The sequence below is a fragment of the Oryzias melastigma genome, linkage group LG12 (assembly GCF_002922805.2).
Source record: "Oryzias melastigma strain HK-1 linkage group LG12, ASM292280v2, whole genome shotgun sequence".
NCBI lineage: Eukaryota > Metazoa > Chordata > Actinopteri > Beloniformes > Adrianichthyidae > Oryzias > Oryzias melastigma.
In genome coordinates, this window is record NC_050523.1 from 1,770,686 (window position 1) to 1,791,216 (window position 20,531).

A 20,531-nucleotide genomic window follows, 5' to 3' on the forward strand; every position below is an offset into this window, starting at 1 on the left:
TTGTGCTAAGAAAGGCAAAAAATAAATTATTTTGACATTTTTCTGTCATTTCTTAGGATGAGAAAATAAAGTTTGATAAAACAGAGATCGGAGTTTTGGAAAATGTCCTTTAAACTCTTGCATTGATTGAAATGAGACTCAGTAATGGAGGGAAACTCTGCAGGATAAACCCCGCCCTATGTGAAGAGCAGCTAGGAAAGGCTCCAGCAACCATGAGGCCTGAACAGGGATTGGAAGATCGACGGATTCAGGAATATGTGAGGAAATCCAGCTGGTTTAGGAAGAGTTCACTTTCATGGATCAAAGGCTTCAATCAAACCAAAGGAAAAAATGATGTGAACGCTCCTTATGAGCAGCAAAGAAAATGCAAAAAAATCTAAACAAAAATCGGAAAAACGGTGAAAAATGTCCGTAGGAACTTCATAAAAGACAAATGAGTCGCTGAGATCCTGACGCTGGTCCCCGTCGGTGTGAGACGCACCTGAATCTGGTCGTGCTTTGAACCTTTTAGTCATGAAATAAAGTAATTAAGTCCATTTAGGATTACTCATTGTGTCATTGGAAACAACAGAAAACAGAAACACAAATGGGACAAAAAAGGGGACAATAAAAAAATGTGGCATCCATCCATCATCCATCCATCCATCATCCATCCATGTTCCCAATCTTCTCAATATTTTTTTTGGATCTCTGAGTTGCTGGAGCCTATCCCAGGTACTATTGGTCAAAGGGGGCGAGAACACCCTGAACAGGTCAGTTTATGAACTACTGTTTTAAAAAGACATTGACAATTGAATGAAGAAGTCAAACACATTTTTGACTTTAATAACTAAGAATGTGTTTGTGACCGAGTCGTCTGATTCGCTGAGGCTGTAATTTCACTTTAGTGTTTTTAAGCTAACAGGACGTCAGGAAGTTGGTTTGTTTTGTTGTTCTGAACGTGTCTGGATGTAGATTTATCAATATTCAAGCTTCTTCATCTCGTGTCTCTGTCTGAGGCTGAAACCGTCTGCAAGTGTTCAGGTCACCGATTCCACACAGGAGACGAGTATTGATCCAGTCTGATCTGATCTGCTGGATAATCTGGAGTTCCATCAATATTCACTGATCACTCAGAAGACTGAAAGTCCCGACCTGAATGTGTTTATCGTTTCCTCAAGCAGAGACTGCGAGCCTTCAGATCCGACTTTCTGCTGCTTTACGGTATCTTCCTGCTGGTCACCTGATCAGGTGTTTTGTCAGCGAGAAGCTACAGGTAAGTTTAAACCTGGAGTTTGTTAGCTGTGTTCTAACGTGTTACTGAGGTGTTTTGGTCAAAGGGTCCAGAAACGATGACGGGTTCTACAGACTAACAGAGCTCACCGACAGCAGGCGCCCGCAGGACGTGGCGAGGGAAAACGAGTCATTTCCAGAGGCGCGTCGGAGCAGGCCGCGGATGGCGAGGAGGTGAGACTCCTGAGCCTCACTTAATAAAAGATCCAGGGTCAGGCGGGACAGAAAGATGACCAACTCTCAAGTCAGAACATTGTTTTCTGCTTCAGGTCAGAAGAGTCAAATGTGGAGAGGAAAGCAGTGGAGATCTGAGTGGGCGGGGAGACGGTCATGGATGAAGCTGATTGGCTGGATTCTAATCCCCTCCCAGTGGATTAAGTCCCACTGACACTGCAGGGTGCTGACACAAAGCAGAGAGGAAGGATGTTTAAGACGAGGAGAAGCAGGTTTGGAGTCAAAGTTGGAGGTGAGAAATCTCCAGACAGAAGAATGTGATGGATTTGTGTCCGTCACGTTTTAACCCTTTCATCGCTGGAGCAGGAGGAGCTCCACCTCAAAGAGAGGAGGAGCTCCACCTCAAAGAGAGGAGGAGCTCCACCTCAAAGAGAGGAGGAGCTCTGTTTTAGTCTGAACGCTGAAGAGAAACGTTTTGATGAGATCAGACAATCAAGTAAAAGAAAAAGTAAAAGAAACGAGAATTGACATAAAAACCTTTTTTTTTTCACTAAAAGTTGATGTAAAAAAATGTTTCTGGTTACTATCTGGTGCGCATCACACAATAAAAGAATTTCTTTCTTTTTAATTGGTAAAACATATTTTATTTCCTAAAAATTGAAGTAAAACCTTTTTTTAGTCTCATAATTGAAGCATAAATTGATGTGAAAACATTTTTTTCCTTAAAATGAAAGTTAAAAAAACATAAAAATTGACGTAAATTGTTTTTTCTAAAGATTGAAGTAAAAAACATCTAAAATTAACATTTTTTTTCTGATATTCAATGTACAATATTTTTTCTGGTTACTATCTGGTGCGTACCACACAGCAACAGAATTTTATTTTTTTTTAATTGGTCAAAAACATTTTTTTTATATAAAAATTGAATTAAAAAAATTGTATTCTCATAGTTTAAGTACGAATTTATGTAAAAAAATGTTTTTTCTAAGAAGTGATGCAAACATTTTCTTCTAAGTGTTGAAGTAATTTGTTTTCTAAAAATCAGAGTTAAAAAAAAGCGTCTAAAAATTGACGTAAAAACGTTTTATTTTCTAAAAATATTTTTCCGGTTACTATCTGGTGCGCATCACACAGTAACAGAATTTCTATTTTTTAAATGGTCAAAAAAATATTTTTTTCCAAAAATTGAAGTAAAAAAACAGTTTTTTTGACAACTAACTGTTGACACTATCTGGTGAGCACCAGTTAGTTACCAGAATTTTTTATTTTAACTTCTATTTTTTGTTACTTTAATGTCCCTTTAGGGGCTCTGTATGCTTTTATTTTGTACACAAAAATGTTGTTCATTTGTGGATCATTTTGTTGAAAATACATTTTCAGAAAAAAAAACAAGTTTCTTCGAGGTTTTCTGTTAATGTTGCTGTAAGAAAAATTGGGGTCTTGTCCGGGATTTGAGGTCTCCATTATTATCAGATCAGAAAACCGTTTCTTTTCTCTTTCAAACAGATTCTAACGCTTTAATATGATTTAAAGATGGCTGTAAAGAGAGTTCACAGGATTCACTGCGTGTCTTGAGAGGGAGTTCCTGTCTAAACTCTGTTTGTGTTTGAGTCACATCTGTTTGTTCTCCTGGAGTTTTGTTTATTTTAATGTTTTATCGCGCTGACGTCTTTAAAACTAATTCTCTGATGTTCTGATTAACATCCATGTTCAGGAGTCTCTCCATGTACAAATGTCTCTGATTCTGTTTGGGAACAGGAAGCCGTCGTCATATCTGGACCGTTTCTCTTTCCACAAATGAGTTGGAGGTCGTCCCGGTCTCAGCACAAACCGAAGACTTCCGTGATCACAATCTGACCCCCCCGCCCCCCGCCCCCCTTTTAAAGCACTTAGTGGTCTGCAGACACAACTGATGCTTTGTCAGATTACCGTCTCATTTCAAAGGCTGCACTTTCGTATTTCCCTCTTTTCTCCAAACTGAAGCTTTTTTTTTCTTTCTACAAACTTCATTTGTAATCAGAGATTTGTTGAGTTCATTTCTTTGTGTACATTCCTGTGAGGTTGAATGATTGATGGACCACAAACGAACGGATCCACCAAGCAGTTCATCTGAAGCTGATGCAGGAACTATCAGTGACCAACAGTCCCACGTCTATCCTAAACAGGGTTTGAAATCCACAAACGAGGATTGGATTTATAAACTTTTCATCAGCTGTTCTCAGTGTAAACACCAGCAGACCTCGAGGTCCATCCCACATTCAAAGAGCCTCTAAAGCAGGAGGGTCAAACTGAATCACAGGGGGGTCAAACTCCAGAACGCACCTGAGGTCCAACAGGATAAACATTTAATGAACACTAAAAGTAATCTTTTAAACTTTAAAACCGTAACTTTTTAACATAATTATGAACTAGATATATAACATTACCTGTGATAATGCTAGTGTGAATGCTGGAAGCTGAATTTGGCCGCTAGCTAATTGTCAAAATTAGCCTAAAAACCTAAAAAAAAAAAAAAAAAAAAGGTAAAAAAAGCAGAAAAAATAGTTAAGCTTCAAAATAGCATAAAAAAACTGAAAAGAGCATAAATTAGCTAAAACAGCTAGCGTGTAAATAGTAGCCTAACTCCAAAGCCTAAAAAACAAAAAAAGCAAACAGCTAGCATGTAGCTAAACTCCAAAATAGCCAAATAAAAAGGTAGGATCTCCCAAACTCAACGTCCCAAATACAGACGAGCTGTGGATCCAAGAAAGCTCAGGAGTCCTGCAGGTGGTTTTAGAACCTTTTGTTACTGCAGACGGATCGTCCCCGGAGGATTTCAGCGCGGTCTACTTGATTGTTACCAAAATGTATTCATATTAAAAATAAGTAGGAGTCCTGGTAGCCTACTGTTTATGTTTTAGTTTTTTGTCTGGACGTCGTTCTTTATCCATTTGTACAGAAACGTTCCGCATTCAACTTCTCTTGTGCCGCACGCCGCCGGATTACCTTTAGTGAGTGAAACGAAACCAAGAGAATCCTGTTGATTTTCAAAACAAAAGACTTTTCAGAATAAAAGATCGTTCAAACATTCATTTAGCTCTAATGACCAAAACTTACAGCTCAAATGATCAAAGGTGTAGCTGGGAGAATACGGTTATTTTTCAAAATAAAAGATTGTTGAGACTCAAAAAAAAAGAAGAAACTCAATAAAGTTTTTGAGTTGGAACTCCATCATAAGTTGTGTCAGACATGCAGACGCAGACATGCAGGCGCAGACATGCAGGTGCAGACATGCAGACGCAGACATGCAGACGCAGACATGCAGACGCAGACATGCAGGCGCAGACATGCAGACGCAGACATGCAGACGCAGACATGCAGACGCAGACATGCAGACGCAGACATGCAGACGCAGACATGCAGACGCAGGCATGCAGACGCAGACATGCAGACGCAGACATGCAGGTGCAGACATGCAGGCGCAGACATGCAGACGCAGACATGCAGACGCAGACATGCAGACGCAGACATGCAGACGCAGACATGCAGCACTGAGGGGAATTGAGGGTTTGTAGGAGGAGAGGAAGAACGTCTACGGTCTCCTAAAAAAACATTCAGAGAATGAAGTGGCTTCATTCTCTGATTTCTTTCAACAGGCTTCAATGAAGCCTGTTGAATCCTGTTCAGTCTGCGATCTAAGGTGTGTTTTGGATGTTGGTCCCCTGTGTGATTGAGTTTGACACCTGCTATAGGGAGTAGGAAAAGAATTACATAACGTAAAAAAAACCCAGTTTTTATCCAAATAAAGAAATAAACTGAACAAAGTTTCCTTGAAGGCCAGTAGTTTTTTTTTTTTTTTTGATTGTCTTTTGGCTCAAATGTGTTTCCTGCAGATAACGAGACCCTGAGCTCCAAATGAGATCATCTCCTGACGGATCAGAGCTCGGAAACGTAGAGAAATCCTGTGGCTTGTTCAACCACAGGTGTGTCTTCTTCACTCCTGATTGGTCCTCGGTCTCCACAGCTGATCCCCGTTTGTTAACGATCCAGAACCAGAATTTAAGGCTCTGCTTTCGGTTCAGTCCGGTTCTGTCAGACTGAGCCGGTACCGTCTGTCGGACCTTAGCCGGTTCTGTTCAGTTTGCTTTGAAAAATCACAGATGATGAAGTTTGTTTCTGGTTTTATCAGAGTCCTTCATAAACTGACAATAGAATAATGGAAAAATACCAAAAGGAGATGTTGAGTTAACCAAAGAAAATGGAAAAAGTGTTTAATAAATGTCAGAAATGTCGACTGAAATGCTGCATATTAGGTTGATATTGCCCGATAGAGCTGAAGAAAACCTAAATACCAACATCAAAATACAGAAACTTTCAACTTAAAATCCAATAATTAAAAGAAAAATGTAAATAGCAAAAAATAAACACTGTATTTAACTCTTAAGTCCAATTTAAGTCAAACTGTTAAACTTTTTCTCATAAAATCTCACTTTTAGATTTGAAACTGTTTGAAAAACTCTGTAATGAGACGGACCGACAGTCAGACAGCAGAGCTGATTTAACCCGACAGAGCTTCACTCTCAACGTATGATGTGAACGAGCTGCTGTTATCAGCTGTGACGGTTGAACATTTCTGTCTTCTGCTCATCGACGGACTTCTGGGTCGATATCCAATCATCATCACTTACAGCAGGAAAAGCTGCCAGTTTGCTTCCAGAACAATTCATCTCTTCATCCACGACGTCATGAAGAAGACGACGTTTATTCTGATCGTTTAGGAGGGAAGTCCAAAGCAAAGATTCACATCGTCTGTGTCTCTTCTGCAGGTCGGATTGTTCGGTTTTCCATAGAAACTGCAGCGATCTAGACTGACATTTTGAACTGGATGAACTGATGCTCCAGGCAGCATGACACAAGTCATGGAGACCGCTGACCCAGACATGTCGACCGTCGGAGTCAGCAGCTCCTCCGAACCAAAACTACCAAAGAAAACAAACAAACAAAGCCCACAAACTAAGACTACCAACCCAAACTAAAATAACTAAACCCAGCAGTGTAAGACTGCTGAGGACAAACCTAAACCTCATCGAACCCCAGTGACCTCCTGCTCTGCTCCCTACCTGCCTCGGTGAGACCTCCTCTGACTTACATACCTGGTAGGTGCGAATTAAGGTCATTTTTCATCTGCTCCTGGTTAATTTTTAAAGAAAGGCAATTTGGATGCTAATTTTATATTTGTCTATCAGAAAAAATCCTCAAGAAGATGTTAAAAGTGAGTCTTTAAAGAAACTGAGCTCTGGAGTGTTCTTCAACACGACTGTGAAAACACTGAAGCATGACGGAAGCTGATTGGCTCTCGGCCCGGTACCTCCACGGAGGGGAACGTCTGACGTCCATCCATTCTAGAAATGTCCAAACAGTCTGAGGACGTTCTGCCGCTGATCCACAGGAACCAAAGCTGTGTGGACCAATCACGGAGGCTCTGAGGTCTTCACCTCCTTTGTGTTCCTGAAGATTCTTGTTATTTTGGCTCCTCCTCTTTCAGCGAGGAGGCAGTTTCATAAGGCTCAGAAATCTGCTAACGACCCAGTAAGTCATCTGGGTCTAATCAGAACCACACCGTGATGCTCCTCCTACACGCTCTGACAGACGGCAGCCTTCCAGACTCCATCTTTGATTCTCCAGCCTCAGAGAAGAGCTGCTTTCAGCTGCAGACACGGCCGGCGTGTGAACTCTGAATCTGATCTCCAACAATCTCCGCCTTCAGGAGAAAACCTCTCCAGCGGTCGCTCCTTTTAACCCTTTCCATGAGCTGCAAACACGCGGGTCCAGTGGGATTAGAACTAAACTCAGAGGAATCGCCGCTCCTGACAGTCATTTCCGCTCAGATCGACATTTGAACTTTCCTTCCTGATAATCCTTTAGGATTATGTAATCTGACGGCAGTGAGTCCTCCTGAATCCGGGAAAACGCTGCCGTTTCACTGCAAACCAGCTTCAGCTGAAACATCACCAGATCCAGTCGAGGTTCAACCTCTCTGGTGTTCTTGAGGCTTCACAGAGTGACCTTTTGACCCCAGGGTCTGGTTTCTAAACCTGCCTGTTCTGTTTTGGGGTTGCTGGAGCCTATCCCAGCCAATGTCAGGTGACAGATTATTAACATCAGTAAAGATGAAATTAAAGTTTCCCTGTTGAAGTTTTTCCCAATAACTTTTTTGATTTGTTGAGATTCTTTACTTGAACTTAAAGTGAAGTTCAAGAACAAACTCGATCAAAACGATCCAAAGATTTATCTGCAGCTCTTCATGTCAGATTCTCTCTGATACTGTTGTAAAATATAGAACGATTAATTAACTTTGAGTTTCATTTCAAATGTTAGATTATGTGAAGGTAAAATAATCAACCAGTCGACTTTCCTCGTGTCTGAAGAACATGTTCCACCTTAATGACGGGTTCTTATCATGACCTACAGCCTCATTTATATAGGTCTGGTTAATAAAATCGATTTAAATTAATAGATCAATAATCGATTCATAAAAATATAAATCAATTTAGCACATAAAGCTAAAGTCCGCTAGCTTGATGCTAACGTTTAATGGAATTTCCCATAGGACGGCTAATGCTAACGCTCAGTCAATCTAAACATACATTGCTGACTCTTTCAAGGAAATATTTTTAAAGTAACCATTAAAACAGTTTTTTTCCTCATCCTTTTATTCTTCTTCTGAAATAAGCTGCAATGCTGCAGCGCGATCGCCACCTAGTGGCCAAACCGAAACGTCCTCCAGGAGAAGCAGAACAATGTTTACAATGTTAATGAACATTTTTTAAAGTATCCTCTAAACTCTGTGGTCTATACATCTATGGTCCAAACAGGTCCAAACAGCCAAGACACCATCGACCAGAACCACCAAAGATTATTGTTTATGCAAAAAAACAAATATACAACAACAAATATATCTCTCTCCTTATTGAAGCTCAATTATTCAGTTTTATTTCCCGCCATTTCTCCTGTTTAGGTCCAAGACCACCGACCCATGACCAACGAAGTCCTGTTTGGCTTTGAAAACCAAGTTTTCTTTTCATTCTTCTCTAGAAAGACTTTGGACTCATGGTCCGATCAGGTCCGTCCAGAACCCTGAAACCTGCGGCTCCAGATCCACATTTGGGTCTTTGGCCAAACATGAAATAAGTCATGGAGACCGCTGACCCAGCATGTCGACCGTCTGAGTCAGCAGCTGCCCTAACCAAAACTACCCAAAGAAACTATTTTAAATAATTAATTTCTGTATCTTCACCAAAAAATAATGCTCAAACATTTTAGCAATTAAACCAATAAATCTTCTCTCCTCTCCGTCATAGTTCAGACTGCAGAAGGATGGAATCAAGCCGCGTCCTATGAGGGTCTCCATGTTTGGGGGGCCGGACCAAATATGAAAGAGGGCCGGATCCGGCCCGCGGGCCGTTGTTAGGGGACCCCTTCTTTAGATGACAAAGCTAAAGTGTGATAAAAGTGAGAGAAACTCGATTCATAAGAGACTTCATGATCCCTTCTGCTCCTGATGAACGGACGCAGATCTGGAAAATCAACGTTTCCTTAATGAAGGAATTCCTGGAAAATGTTTGCAGGATATAAAAAATGTGAGAAGAATGAAATTATCCGTGTAACCTGAAAGAATCTAAAAGATCTCAAACTGGTTTTAGTTTCCATCGAGACTTTTTCTTTAACGCACGTGCGCATAGTTTTTTCAGGAGTTTCCCGCCTCGGAGCTCCTCATCCAAACCCAACCGAACTGTACCGGAACCAGACTCACCGGCCCGGCGCGCTCCCGCGCCGCCTCCGCCGCTGCTGCGGCCGCCGCGTCACCGCCGCCGCTCGCGGGCTCGGACAGTTCTGCGCACGCGGAGCCCACGGAGGAGCTCTTGTGGTGGGACTGCACCAGCTGCGCCACCGTGGGCTTGTGCACGCCCGCGGCGGACCCGCGCTTCCCGGAGCAGAGCGGCTTGTCCCGGTTGTCCCGGCCCGGAGCGCCGCCGCCACCGCCGGGCGCTTTGCCGCAGAGCGCCGCCTCCTCCGCCTCCACCTGAGCGGCGGACAGCAGGTCGGGCTGCGACGACGAGATGACCCGGTCCAGAGCGGCGTGGTCCCGCCGCTTCATCTTCCGGAACACCCAGCCGCTGCGCTCCTTCCTGTCGTCCGGGTCCCGCGCGCCCAGCTTGGGGCTGAGCAGCGGCTTGGCGCGCGCCTGGATCTGCTTCCACATGGTGCTCTGCGGGGCGCCGCTGTCAGGCTCGCCGCTGTCGCTGCGCTCCATCCCGGCGTGAGGCTCAGCCCTGCCCGCTCACTGACACGCCGAGAAGACGGCGCCGAGCCGCGGCATGTCTGACAGAAACAGCCGCTTCTGTGGAGGCGCTGACGGGGAGGGGGGTGGGGGTTACAGGGCCGCTCCCAGCTCCTCCGAGGACCCCCCTGATGCTCACAGGTCTGCACCACAGAACTGTCCCACCGCTAGCGCGCCAAAAACGATTCTTTTAAGAGTCGACTAATAAGCGATTATTTTTTCTGATTAGTCGACTAATCGAGTCATGCAGAAACTGGATGTAATGCACACATCTTAACCGTCATTAGCTTTAAACGGACTAAAAACTAGATATATATCATTACCTGTGATAATGCTAGTGGGAATGCTGTAAACTGAATTTGGCCGCTGAAGATGCTGAAGTTGATACCAGAAAACACTGAAGCTGATAGCCAGCTAAAATATTAGTTAAATGTCAAATTAGCCTAAAGAAATGAAAAAAGCCTAAGTTAGCAAAAATAGCTAGCATGTAGCCAAAATATTAGCTAAAATACAAAATAGCCTAAAAAACTGTAATAAATGCCAAATTAGTCCCAAAGATCTAGCACAATGTCATTATAACTTTCAACTTTACTACACTCTGACTCCATATAATAATATAAAGTAACAACTAGTTGACTATTAAATTAGTCGTCTACTATTTTATACTTGATTAGTCAACTAATTGTTGCAGTCCTACCCAAAGTGACCCCCCCCCCAGTCCTAAAAGACAACACAGAACAGTAAAGTTCTCTCTGGGTGGTGAAAAAATAATAAATCCTTCAAAAGGAAAACTCAACTGTTATAAACTTAAAGGTCTTTATTTCCTCCTAATGACAGAAATGTGTTTACTTTTGGATACTCCTCTATAACACATCCCAAAATTATCATCGTGGCAATATCAGCCTAAGCAATACACGTATCAAAAAAGAATATTATATATATTTACACATGCAGAAACAATCATATGTTAGCTCATAATTAGTTCATTAAATAGAGCCTGTTGGGAAAAAGGAGGACCGTTTCCTCGGACTGGGACTTCTACATCCGCGACAGGACTCTGGTCAAAGAGGGACAAGACAAGAGGAGCAGTTTTTAACCATTTATCTGCTTTTATCCACACTTTACAATGCCGGTGTAGGTACCACATCTACTCGGGGTGTCAGAACGGCTCGGGGGCCTGCGACAACTGATGACGTCTCAATGTTTGATTGGCTCTACACCGATTTGAATTTAACTAATTTTTCAAGGTTTTTTGTTTGTTTTAATAAGACTTGAATAATTAAACAATGAACAAACCAAGAGAAGTGTGCTCTTTTTTTGTAAATCGATTTTATTTATTATTTTAAACATGTTTAGAAAGGAAATATAACTGCAATCATACCTTTTAAATCAGTGACAAGGTTCTGTAAGTCAGTGTGAAGTTTAAATTAGAATGATATTAAAATTTGGTATAACTAATGACACCAGACATACCTTCAAATTCGAAATACCATAATTATGAGGGAAAAGAACTAGGTTACACAATGAAACGTACAATGAAAACAAATGAATAGAACCCGAGCACAAAGGACTCGTATAGTGCGGACATGTAGCAATGTCATTTTGGCTGGACATATTCCGTGTGGCCAAAATGCATTTCCATCACCTTTTCATCAGCAAAAATGAATACAATTTGTTGAACCCGAGCAACCCGTGAAAACGCGAACCCGAGCATGAAGCGCCCGAGCACATCTCAACAGCTAAGTAGTTTGTCTCAGTGGGGTTTCCGTAGTGTGACGTCATCACTAGTCGCAGGCCCCCGAGCCGTTCTGACACCCCGAGTAGATGTGGTACCTACACCGACAGCGAACGTACAGATAGCGTGCTTTTTTCTCTCTGCGCATGCATTCATCTGCGTAGGACCCCTGGCTGTCCACTAAAGGGCCTGAACAAAAATAAGAAAAACAGTGCAGAATTTACAACAGAGCCCTTTTCGCATTTGGCCGATCATTCATTGGATACTCACTGTCTGGATTCAGAGCTCTGTCTCCCCCTCTGGTCATCAGCAGGAACTGCCTCTAGAGAACTGAAGACACTACATCTCCCATCAACCCCAGCACACACTCTCTGGATGCCATTCAGCTGACTCTATTACTTAAGGACTGCACGGTGAAGGAATTCCGACCAAACCAGTGTCTTCACTAAATTACATAAAAACAAACTATCGTCTGTCTTTGATTTAAAACACAAAAATGAACACTGAATAATTAAAACCTAAGAGTTATTTTTTTTAAAATGACATGTTAAGGTTCAAAGAATTACCAAACCTGAACAAAATAAGAAAAAACAAATCAGCACATTGATTTTTTATTTATTATTTTATTATCATTCAACCAAACTATAAACCTGCATTTATTTTCATTGAGACATCACACAACTATAGTGCACAAACTACATCTCTGCTCTGAAGGTTTTAGAAACAGGCCTAAGATTATGTTCAGAAATAAAAACGTTTGTGTTCTCCTGATGAATTCCGTTTTTACAGATTTTTCTGTGAAGATTTTAAATGATACTTGAACCCGAACAGAAGAAAAGAACGATCTGCTTCCTGAAGTCAGAGGTCAACTCCAGCACCGCTACAGCAGCTCTTCTGCTTTAAAATGATGCTGTGGAGGCTTCAGTTTGTCCCACAACGTTAACACTGCTATTCAGTTCAGTCCCATATCAGGACTCCACCTCCACCGTGTCTCCCTGTAAGTTCTCAGTCAGTTAGGCCAGGAGGGCCCCATGTGGTTTAAAAGTGAGGGGCCCCACCGGTGTTTGCCCACATTGACTGAAGTGGGAGTTCAGTGGGTTAGCTTGCAAGGCTAGCCAGTCTGTGGATGGCGTAGCATGCTAGCAAGCTTTACTGTTTCAAGCTAGCAAGATGAGCTGTATCTAGCTAGCTCAGCTGTAGTAAGCTAGCAAGCTTCTCTGTAGCGAGCTAGCAAGCTTCTCTTTAGCGAGCTAGCAAGCTCCTCTGTAAAGGGCTAGCGAGCTATGCTGTAGCAAGCTAGCGAGCTTCACTTTAGCGAGCTAGCGAGCTTCTCTGTAGCGAGCTAGCAAGCTCCGCTGTAGCCAGCTGGCAAGCTCCTCTGTAAAGGGCTAGCGAGCTCCGCTGTAGTAAGCTAGCGAGCTTCTCTTCTACGCTGTAGAAGTTAACGAGCTCTGCTGTCCCCCAGGCGTCTGGCTAGCATAGCAAGCTAACCCGCTGAGTGTTCACTTAAGTCAACGTGGACAAACCCAATCAGGGCCACATCTTCTGCCCCCTTCAAACCACATGGGCCCACCTGTTCTTGCTGGCTCTTATTTTTTCTTTCATGCAAAGTGAATTCAGTTAAAACATGTTTATGGTCAAAATGTTTAGAAACGAACTGAGTAAAGATCCTGGAAACTCCAGAAGATAAGAACAAAATGATGGAAAGTTCAGGTTTGAGATGTTTTGGTGTCTTTGACTAATCACTACTTACTCTTTGAAGAGTGTAAACTTGTGTAAACTTGTGAGTGTGACTTTAAGATGCAGGTTTGTAAAAATGTAAAAGCTGGGAAAACATGTTTTTGTATCTTTGTATCAGAAAAGACTCCACAAATGAAAGAAAATATTGATTTAAATAACTTTTGAGCTGAATTTGAAAAAGTTTGGCACTTTTAAAATTTTTTGGAGCGTTTTCTTCATTTTGTGTAAATTTCCAGCAGGACAGCAGACGATTCCGTTTCTCCGTTTCCAGTAGAAAGCAGAAGGTCGGCGTCCTGTGCTCTAAGCTACTCTATTGCCTAACGAGACTCTTGGCTAAAGACTGCGTAGAAATGAAAGCATGCCGTCATCGGTGGGTTTGTGGCTGCGCAGACGGGTCACAGGTCCTGCTCGTGCATCTGCTGCTGCATCTTCTGGAGCATCTGCTGCATCCTCCTCAGCTGCACAGAGAGGCAGACGTCAGGCGTGTCACACACGTGCGCGCGCACCGGTGGATGCTCGACTCACCTCCTCGTCCTTCATCTTGATCAGCTTCTCCGTCTCTGCGTCTGGCGTGGACAGCGGCAGGATGGGAATCGGACTCTCGACCCGTTGGTCTGCATTCATCTTACTGCGGGGGAGAATGTGTCGGAGTTCAAGCTCCTCGTGAATTTGGAGAAATTCCTGCTTTTTTTAATGAAATTGGATGAGAACATCAACGGTCAATAGGGGGCGCCAGAGGAACCAGAAGTTATGAAACTTGAACCTTTTTATCAATTTTACAAAATTTAAAAGAAAAAAAAAATCCTAACTTAGATCCAAATCTTCGTCTGACGGTTCTGATCCAATTCTGCTGCTTGATGTAATTGTTTTTTTCAACTTTTATTTAACCAGTAAAAGATTAAAAACATCTTTTACAAAAGAGTTCTGTCAAACAACATGTAAAAAGTTACAAACAAAATCCTCTTTCCTTTGTGTTCTCAACATGGATTTAAATCATGTTTTTAGTCGGTCCGAGTTCATTTATTCCCAAAATTATTTTTCTTAAAACTTAAAAAGTGACTCTTGAGAAACATCTGAAAACGATTTAAATGTTTCATAATGTATTTAAAATTCTTCTAGTTTTTATTTTATTTTAATTAATTAACATAACCAGAAAAATAAAAATTATATATATATATATATAAATATTTATGCAGCACATTTATCTGTTAACACAGGATGCTTTAAATGTTTAGAATAAATAGATTAAAACGGTAAAAAAAGGTACATATAAGTTTAATTCACCTGTTACTGTAAAACTTTTATTAGATTAATTAACGTCAAAATAAAAGCATGTGTTACGTCCTCCTGCTGCTACTGTAACGTATCAACACGCCCTCCCATTCTGCTCACCTGGCAGGTATTTACCTCAGAGGAGGCCTGAACAGGAGCAGAGGAGGCAGCCGGGTTTCAGGTTTAGGTTCTGTTTAGTTCGTTTCCCCTCTTTGTCCTCAGTAGTCTTACACTGCTGGGTTTTGGTATTTTAGTTTAGGTGGATCTTGGTAGTCTTTGTTTGCGGGCTTTATTTATTTATTTTCTTTATGTATTTATGGTATGTCAGCCATTATCAGGGACCTGCTGACTCGGATGGTCGGAGGTCTCCATGACTTATTTTACGTTTGGCTGAGGTTCTAATTCTCTTTGGTTTGTTCTTTGTTTGGATCAGCGCACTAGTTATTTAATTTTGTTCTTTCTTTGCAGGACACAGGATTTTATTTCTTTAAGTGTTCTGTTTAGTGGTGTCCAGTTGTTGTTATTCCCCCCAAACATGGATCTACAAACAAAACCGTTTTATCTGTTGAGCTGTTTTCTAATTAAATGAATGCCACAGGAAGTGTGCTGGCTTCACTTCCTGTTTTAAAGCTGTCCGAAGCAGGAAATGAAAACATTCCGGCCTGGATTTACAGAACCAACTGTTTTCCAGTTATCTCTGCCTTCAGACTCTGATGGTCTGAACTCACCTGATCCAGGTGATCAGAGGCGATAAGGCGGGCATAAGCAGAAGTGGATCTCTTAAAATACGACCTAGGCTAATCCCGATTCACTTTAATTCAGGGATAACTCCAGGCCTCAGACTTGCCCATCCTTTCTAATTATTGTAGTTTTTGCCGTGATGACAGGAAGTGTTGCTCCTGCAGACCTGGTCATGTTCTGGATGGCCTGTGCGCGGTAGTTCTCGTAGTGGAGGTCGTTGGTGGTGTCCTTCAGGTCGTGCATGTGCGTTCTGATCAGCATGTTCCTCAGCTTGACGAAGTCGCAGTGAGACGGGTTTTCCACTGGAAACAGCAGGAGATCCACATCACAGCGGTGCCGGTACCGGACGCTGAACCCCTCAGAGTTCGGTCCAGAGTCTTACCCTCCACCACGCCCCACGGGTACAGGCGCCCCCTCACTCTCTGACCTCGGACCTCTATCACTGTGTTCCCGCCGATCACAGCAAACGGGATGCTCTCCTGGAAGAGAAGCTCAGACACATGAACCCATCTTCTCAGTCGTGTGTTTTTAAGGTTCTGTTTGGTTTTAGGGCCCATCAGCCCCAGCTCTCTTCTCAACCGTTAGGTTTCACCTCAGCAAACAAACGTTACACCATCCCTGTCCAAACTGGAATCTCTAAAGTGTTGGAAGGTTGAATATCGGGGTCACGTGTACGATTTGTTGAACTGAAGGGAAGTATTTGACCCTGTTAACCAGGATATGTTATAGGGGGTCCCAGCAGCAGATGTCTCCTATAGTCCTGGGGGGTGTCCCAGCAGTAGATGTCTCCTATACTCCTGGAGGTGTCCCAGCAGTAGATGTCTCCTACACTCCTGGAGGTGTCCCAGCAGTAGATGTCTCCTACACTCCTGGAGGTGTCCCAGCAGTAGATGTCTCCTATACTCCTGGGGGGTCCCAGCAGTTTAAGAGACATCTCTCACAGTTAAAAGTTGTAGAGCGCTCAGTGAGAGAATGTTCATGCATGTTTTTTCCTATGGGTATGCTGCGGGTGACAGGTCGGAATGAAAACTTCTACGACATGTAAAGAGACGCAGGGATGTCGTAAAGATCTTTCCATTTTTCAAACCCTCCAAAACCCGACAGAATGAACAAGAGCCGATGGTGCTGTTCAAGTCATACGTGCGTGCTCCTCACGTGCACACCAGGGGTGTCAAAGTCAATCGCACGAGGAGCCAAAATCCTAAACACACTTAGGTTGAACAGGATAAATATTTATTGAACACTTTAAAGCTACATTATTAAAACTTTATGCAAAAAAAGGTTACGTTTCTAATTATTAACCAGATATATATCATTACCTGCAGTGAATTCTGTAAGTTGAATTTGACCGCTGAAGATGCTGAAGCTCATGGCTTAAAACACTGAAGCTGAAAACCAACAACAATATTAGCTAAATGCCAAATTAGCTTAAAAAACAAACAAAAAAAAAACTGAGGTTAGCCAAAACAGCTAACATGTCACTGAAATATTAGCCAAACTCCAAATTAGCCTAAAAAATCTTAGTAAATACCAAAATAGTCCAAAAAACTAGTAGAATGACAATTTTTAAAACTGAAGCTTTTAACATAATTATGAATCATAAAAAGGCAGGAATATTATTCCAGAATAAATCAACTTAAACCTTAAATAACTTTCAATATTTCACTCTCCATAAAAATATATTTTGTCAAAATTATACAAGTTAGAAATGAGCCCAAGATAACATCGGGTCATTAATAACAATAAAATGATCTGGAGGGCCGGATAGGATTACTCGGAGGGCCGGATCCGGCCCCCGGGCCTTGACTTGACGCATGGTGTAGCCTGACTGTTAGGCCGAATCCGAATTCTTCTTCTACCAATTATCCAGAGGTGAAGCAAAGCCCCTTCATCCTGGTTCTGTGATGTCATATGGATGACATCACAGAACCAGGTGATCAAATGAGCTTCTTTCTCACTTTACCTGGGACTTCCTTTGGAGAAAGGTCATGAAGAACATGAGGTCAACCTGCTACCCCACTCCAGAAAGGGCTTGAGGTGTTTGGGACATTTGACCAAAATTTGACAAATGTAACCTGGAGGAGGTTACCACGTCCGGTTATAGAAAGATGTTTCTGCATCAGTCTCCATCAGGAGGAGCTGTAAATGTGAGGTCCGGGGAACCTCTGACCCGGCAGCAGAAACCCATTCAGAGTTTAGATTCTATCATGTAAACAGATCTGACCTTCAGCTCTCTGTCTTGCTGCTTGGACTCCTCGTCTTCGTCGGAGTCGCAGTCAGGAAACTGATATATCTTGATGCCGTACTTGTCGATCTCCTCCCTCACCTGGAAGAGCGATCAGATGGTGGGTGGAGCAGATGGAGGTCGTGTCCTCCTGCCTTCAAAGGCAGAGGAGTCAGACATCTGCCCCTCAGTCTTACCCGCTCTTTGAACTTCTTTATCTCCAGCGGAGTGAGGCAGTCGGCTTTGGCGATGACGGGAACCACGTTGGCTTTATCCTGCAGAGCCTTCATGAACTCCACGTCTATCGGGCGGAGCCTGAAGCAGAACTCAGGTGAGGCCACGTCAGGGACAGAGGGAGGCGTGCTGGAGCGAGTTGGAGTTACCCCTGTCCGAACGGGGAGATGAAGTACAGGCAGCAGTGGATTCTGTTGTCCTGGATGTTCTTCCTGTTCAGGCCGCTCTCGTCCCTGAAGTACTGCTCGAACTGCTGGTCCACGTAGTCTGTGACGGGCCTCCAGCTGCCGAACGAGAACCACCACGACTTCCTGTCAGTCTTTGGATGGAGATTCAGTTCTTCACTTCAAACGCCCTCAAACTCAACTAAACTTCTCCCTGGAGTCAAAGCGGAACATTTCCCTGGAGATCCTGACGCGGCAACAGCGTGTAATTATTAGCCTAACTAAAAAACTTAAAAAAACCCAGAAGTTACCTTAAACAGCTGGCCTGTAGCTAAAACTCCAAAATAGCTTAAAAACTTAAAAATAAAAGGCTAAATTAGCACAAACATCAGCATTAATATAGATCAAAGACTCCAATGTCAGCTTTTTCTTGATCGTTTCAGTGAGTTTGTCTGAATTTTTCCTTTCCACAAATACATATTTCATGAAACCTTCTACTGAGCAATCTAGAAGTGTTTCAGTTCCTGTGGGAGGATTTTCAAAGTAAAGCTCTCCGTCCGTCTCACCACTCGGTGTTGTTGACGGCGTCTCCGACGCCGGGCGTGTCCACGATGGTGAGCTTCAGCTTCACGCCCTTCTCCTCGATGTCCACCGTGCGCTTCGTGATCTCCACCGTCTGCTTGATGCGCTCTGCAGGGGGAAACACCGACGTCAGAGCGGTTACAAACGAGGATGAACAGCGGCGTTGGCTCCGCCCTCACCCTCAGCGTTCAGCAGCTTCCTCTCCTTGTACAGGTCGGTGAGGAAGAGGCTGTTGACCAGCGTGGATTTCCCCAAACCCGCCTCGCCTGCAGACGTTAAAAACGAGTGAATGTTGAGATTTTTCTAATTGAAATATTGATCTGCATCAAACTGGTTTACAGAGTTAGTCGATTATACAGATTTTCTTAAAGCAAAATGTCCTCTTTTTTCTAACTTTTATTCCTATTTTTTAAATATTTTTTATTTAAGAACAACGGATGTAGGCTCAGAGGTGAACAAATCCAGGGGAAAACTCCATGAAAACAGACATACAAGAGGCAGAATAAACCAATAAATCCAGTAAATCCTTCGACCTCATTTCAATGAGGACCAGGTGATTAAAGATCTTCCTCTGAAAACACATCAGGGAGCAGATGTTGGACAGAAGGAGCAACAAGAGATCTCCATTCTAGTAGAATTAGTCTCTATGCTGCCATCGTTCCAGCTCCAGCGGGATGTTGCAGGGATTTAATTAGATGAAGAGAGCAGGAATGAACCTGGGATAAGCACTGATCCCTTCATGCAGGGGGGGTCAAACTCAGTCACACAGGGGGACAAAACCCAAATTACACCTGAGGTCGGAACAGGACAGACATTTACTTCAGACCCGCCCACCCCAGCACTGATCTGACTGAACACAAACATGCTTTAATGTCATTCCATCAGTTCTGTGTTTCTGGTCTGTTATTATTGATTCAGAGAGATTTTCAGAATAAAACACTTCCTGTGAGTTCATGACTGCATCACGTCTACAATTATTTTATAGAACTTTATTATTCTCTCATGTTTTCTTCTATAATTCTTCAGACTCTAAAACTAGATTGTTTTATACTAAATCAATAAAAACTATTTAGAACATAGTTTCCATTTTTTAAATCAAAGATATTTTATTGATCTTTATTTATTTACTTGTTTATTAATACATCTGGAGTTATTATCTAAATTAATTCTGGTGTAACTTCCAAAAATCCTGAAGACCTAAAATGCAAAATCTGCTTAAACATTGACATACATGTTGTTCTGGATATATTCTAATTAAAAGATGATTGATATTCAACTTTTCCTATTTTTCTTTAGTTACTTTTTTAATTAAAGGTTGTGCAACAAGCGTCTGAAATGCAGTTTAACCTCAACAGTCTGATCAATATTTATATTTTTGATGCTTTTTGTCATAAACATTTGAACCTTTGGAAGGAAAAAACAAAACAGGAGGATTAAAACGGTCGTTTGTTCTTCGCTGAGCGTCGAGCTGCTGAGAAACGTTTAGTGTCTGGAACGAGTTCAACACAAAAACACACAATCTCAGAGGATGGAGACGACGTTTGTGTGTGTGTGTGAGTCTGTGTGTGTCTGTGTGAGTCTGTGTGAGTCTGTGTGAGTCTGTGTGAGTCTGTGTGAGTCTGTGTGCGTGTCTCTGCGTCCGCCTTCAGTTTTATCACTTTTGCTGAGGCGTCTGACACAAAATGAAGCCGCAGAGTTTGGAGAAAAGATCCTCATTGATGTTATGAAACCGTTTCCATAGAACATGAGGTTGTTTTCTTCATTTAATCGTTTATTTATTTTGAAAAATGTCATTAAATGAATGTTTTTTTGTGCCAGGATTTCATATTTTATTTTGACAGGCGTTTGCCACATTGTTCTATTTATTTAGTTTTTGTGTCATTTTTGTCACATTTGAGTTGAGTATTTGTGATATTTTCCGCCTCCATGTGGTTTTTCTGTCGTTTTTTTAGGCTCTGGATGTTTTATTTTAGAGGATGTTTTTGTTTTATTGTGTAGGGATTCTGTTTCCTGTTTTTCACCTGGTTAGTAAACAGACACCGTCCGTCTGAATCGGTTCTGTCGCTCTAGTTC

The 20,531-nt window shown here is 42.3% G+C and overlaps 2 protein-coding genes across 3 annotated transcripts in view; both read right to left on the bottom strand.

The window, feature by feature from the left end:
- The window catches only part of mctp1b (multiple C2 domains, transmembrane 1b), a 29,264-nt gene extending 19,377 nt beyond the window's left edge, over positions 1–9,887 (bottom strand). For both annotated transcript variants that reach the window (XM_024299176.2, XM_024299175.2), the window contains exon 1: positions 9,239–9,887. In XM_024299176.2, the coding sequence (XP_024154944.1) occupies positions 9,239–9,739 (501 nt within the window). In that variant the 5' untranslated portion in view covers positions 9,740–9,887. The remainder of the gene's footprint in view (positions 1–9,238) is intronic.
- Positions 9,888–12,099: 2,212 nt separating this feature from the next.
- The window catches only part of sept5b (septin 5b), a gene marked incomplete in the record, with an annotated part of 11,244 nt that continues 2,812 nt past the window's right edge, over positions 12,100–20,531 (bottom strand). Inside the window, 9 exon segments of the mRNA XM_024299666.1 lie at positions 12,100–13,699; positions 13,767–13,869; positions 15,421–15,556; positions 15,637–15,733; positions 17,479–17,580; positions 17,676–17,793; positions 17,862–17,996; positions 18,443–18,566; positions 18,638–18,724. Of these exon segments, the coding sequence (XP_024155434.1) occupies positions 13,637–13,699; positions 13,767–13,869; positions 15,421–15,556; positions 15,637–15,733; positions 17,479–17,580; positions 17,676–17,793; positions 17,862–17,996; positions 18,443–18,566; positions 18,638–18,724 (965 nt within the window).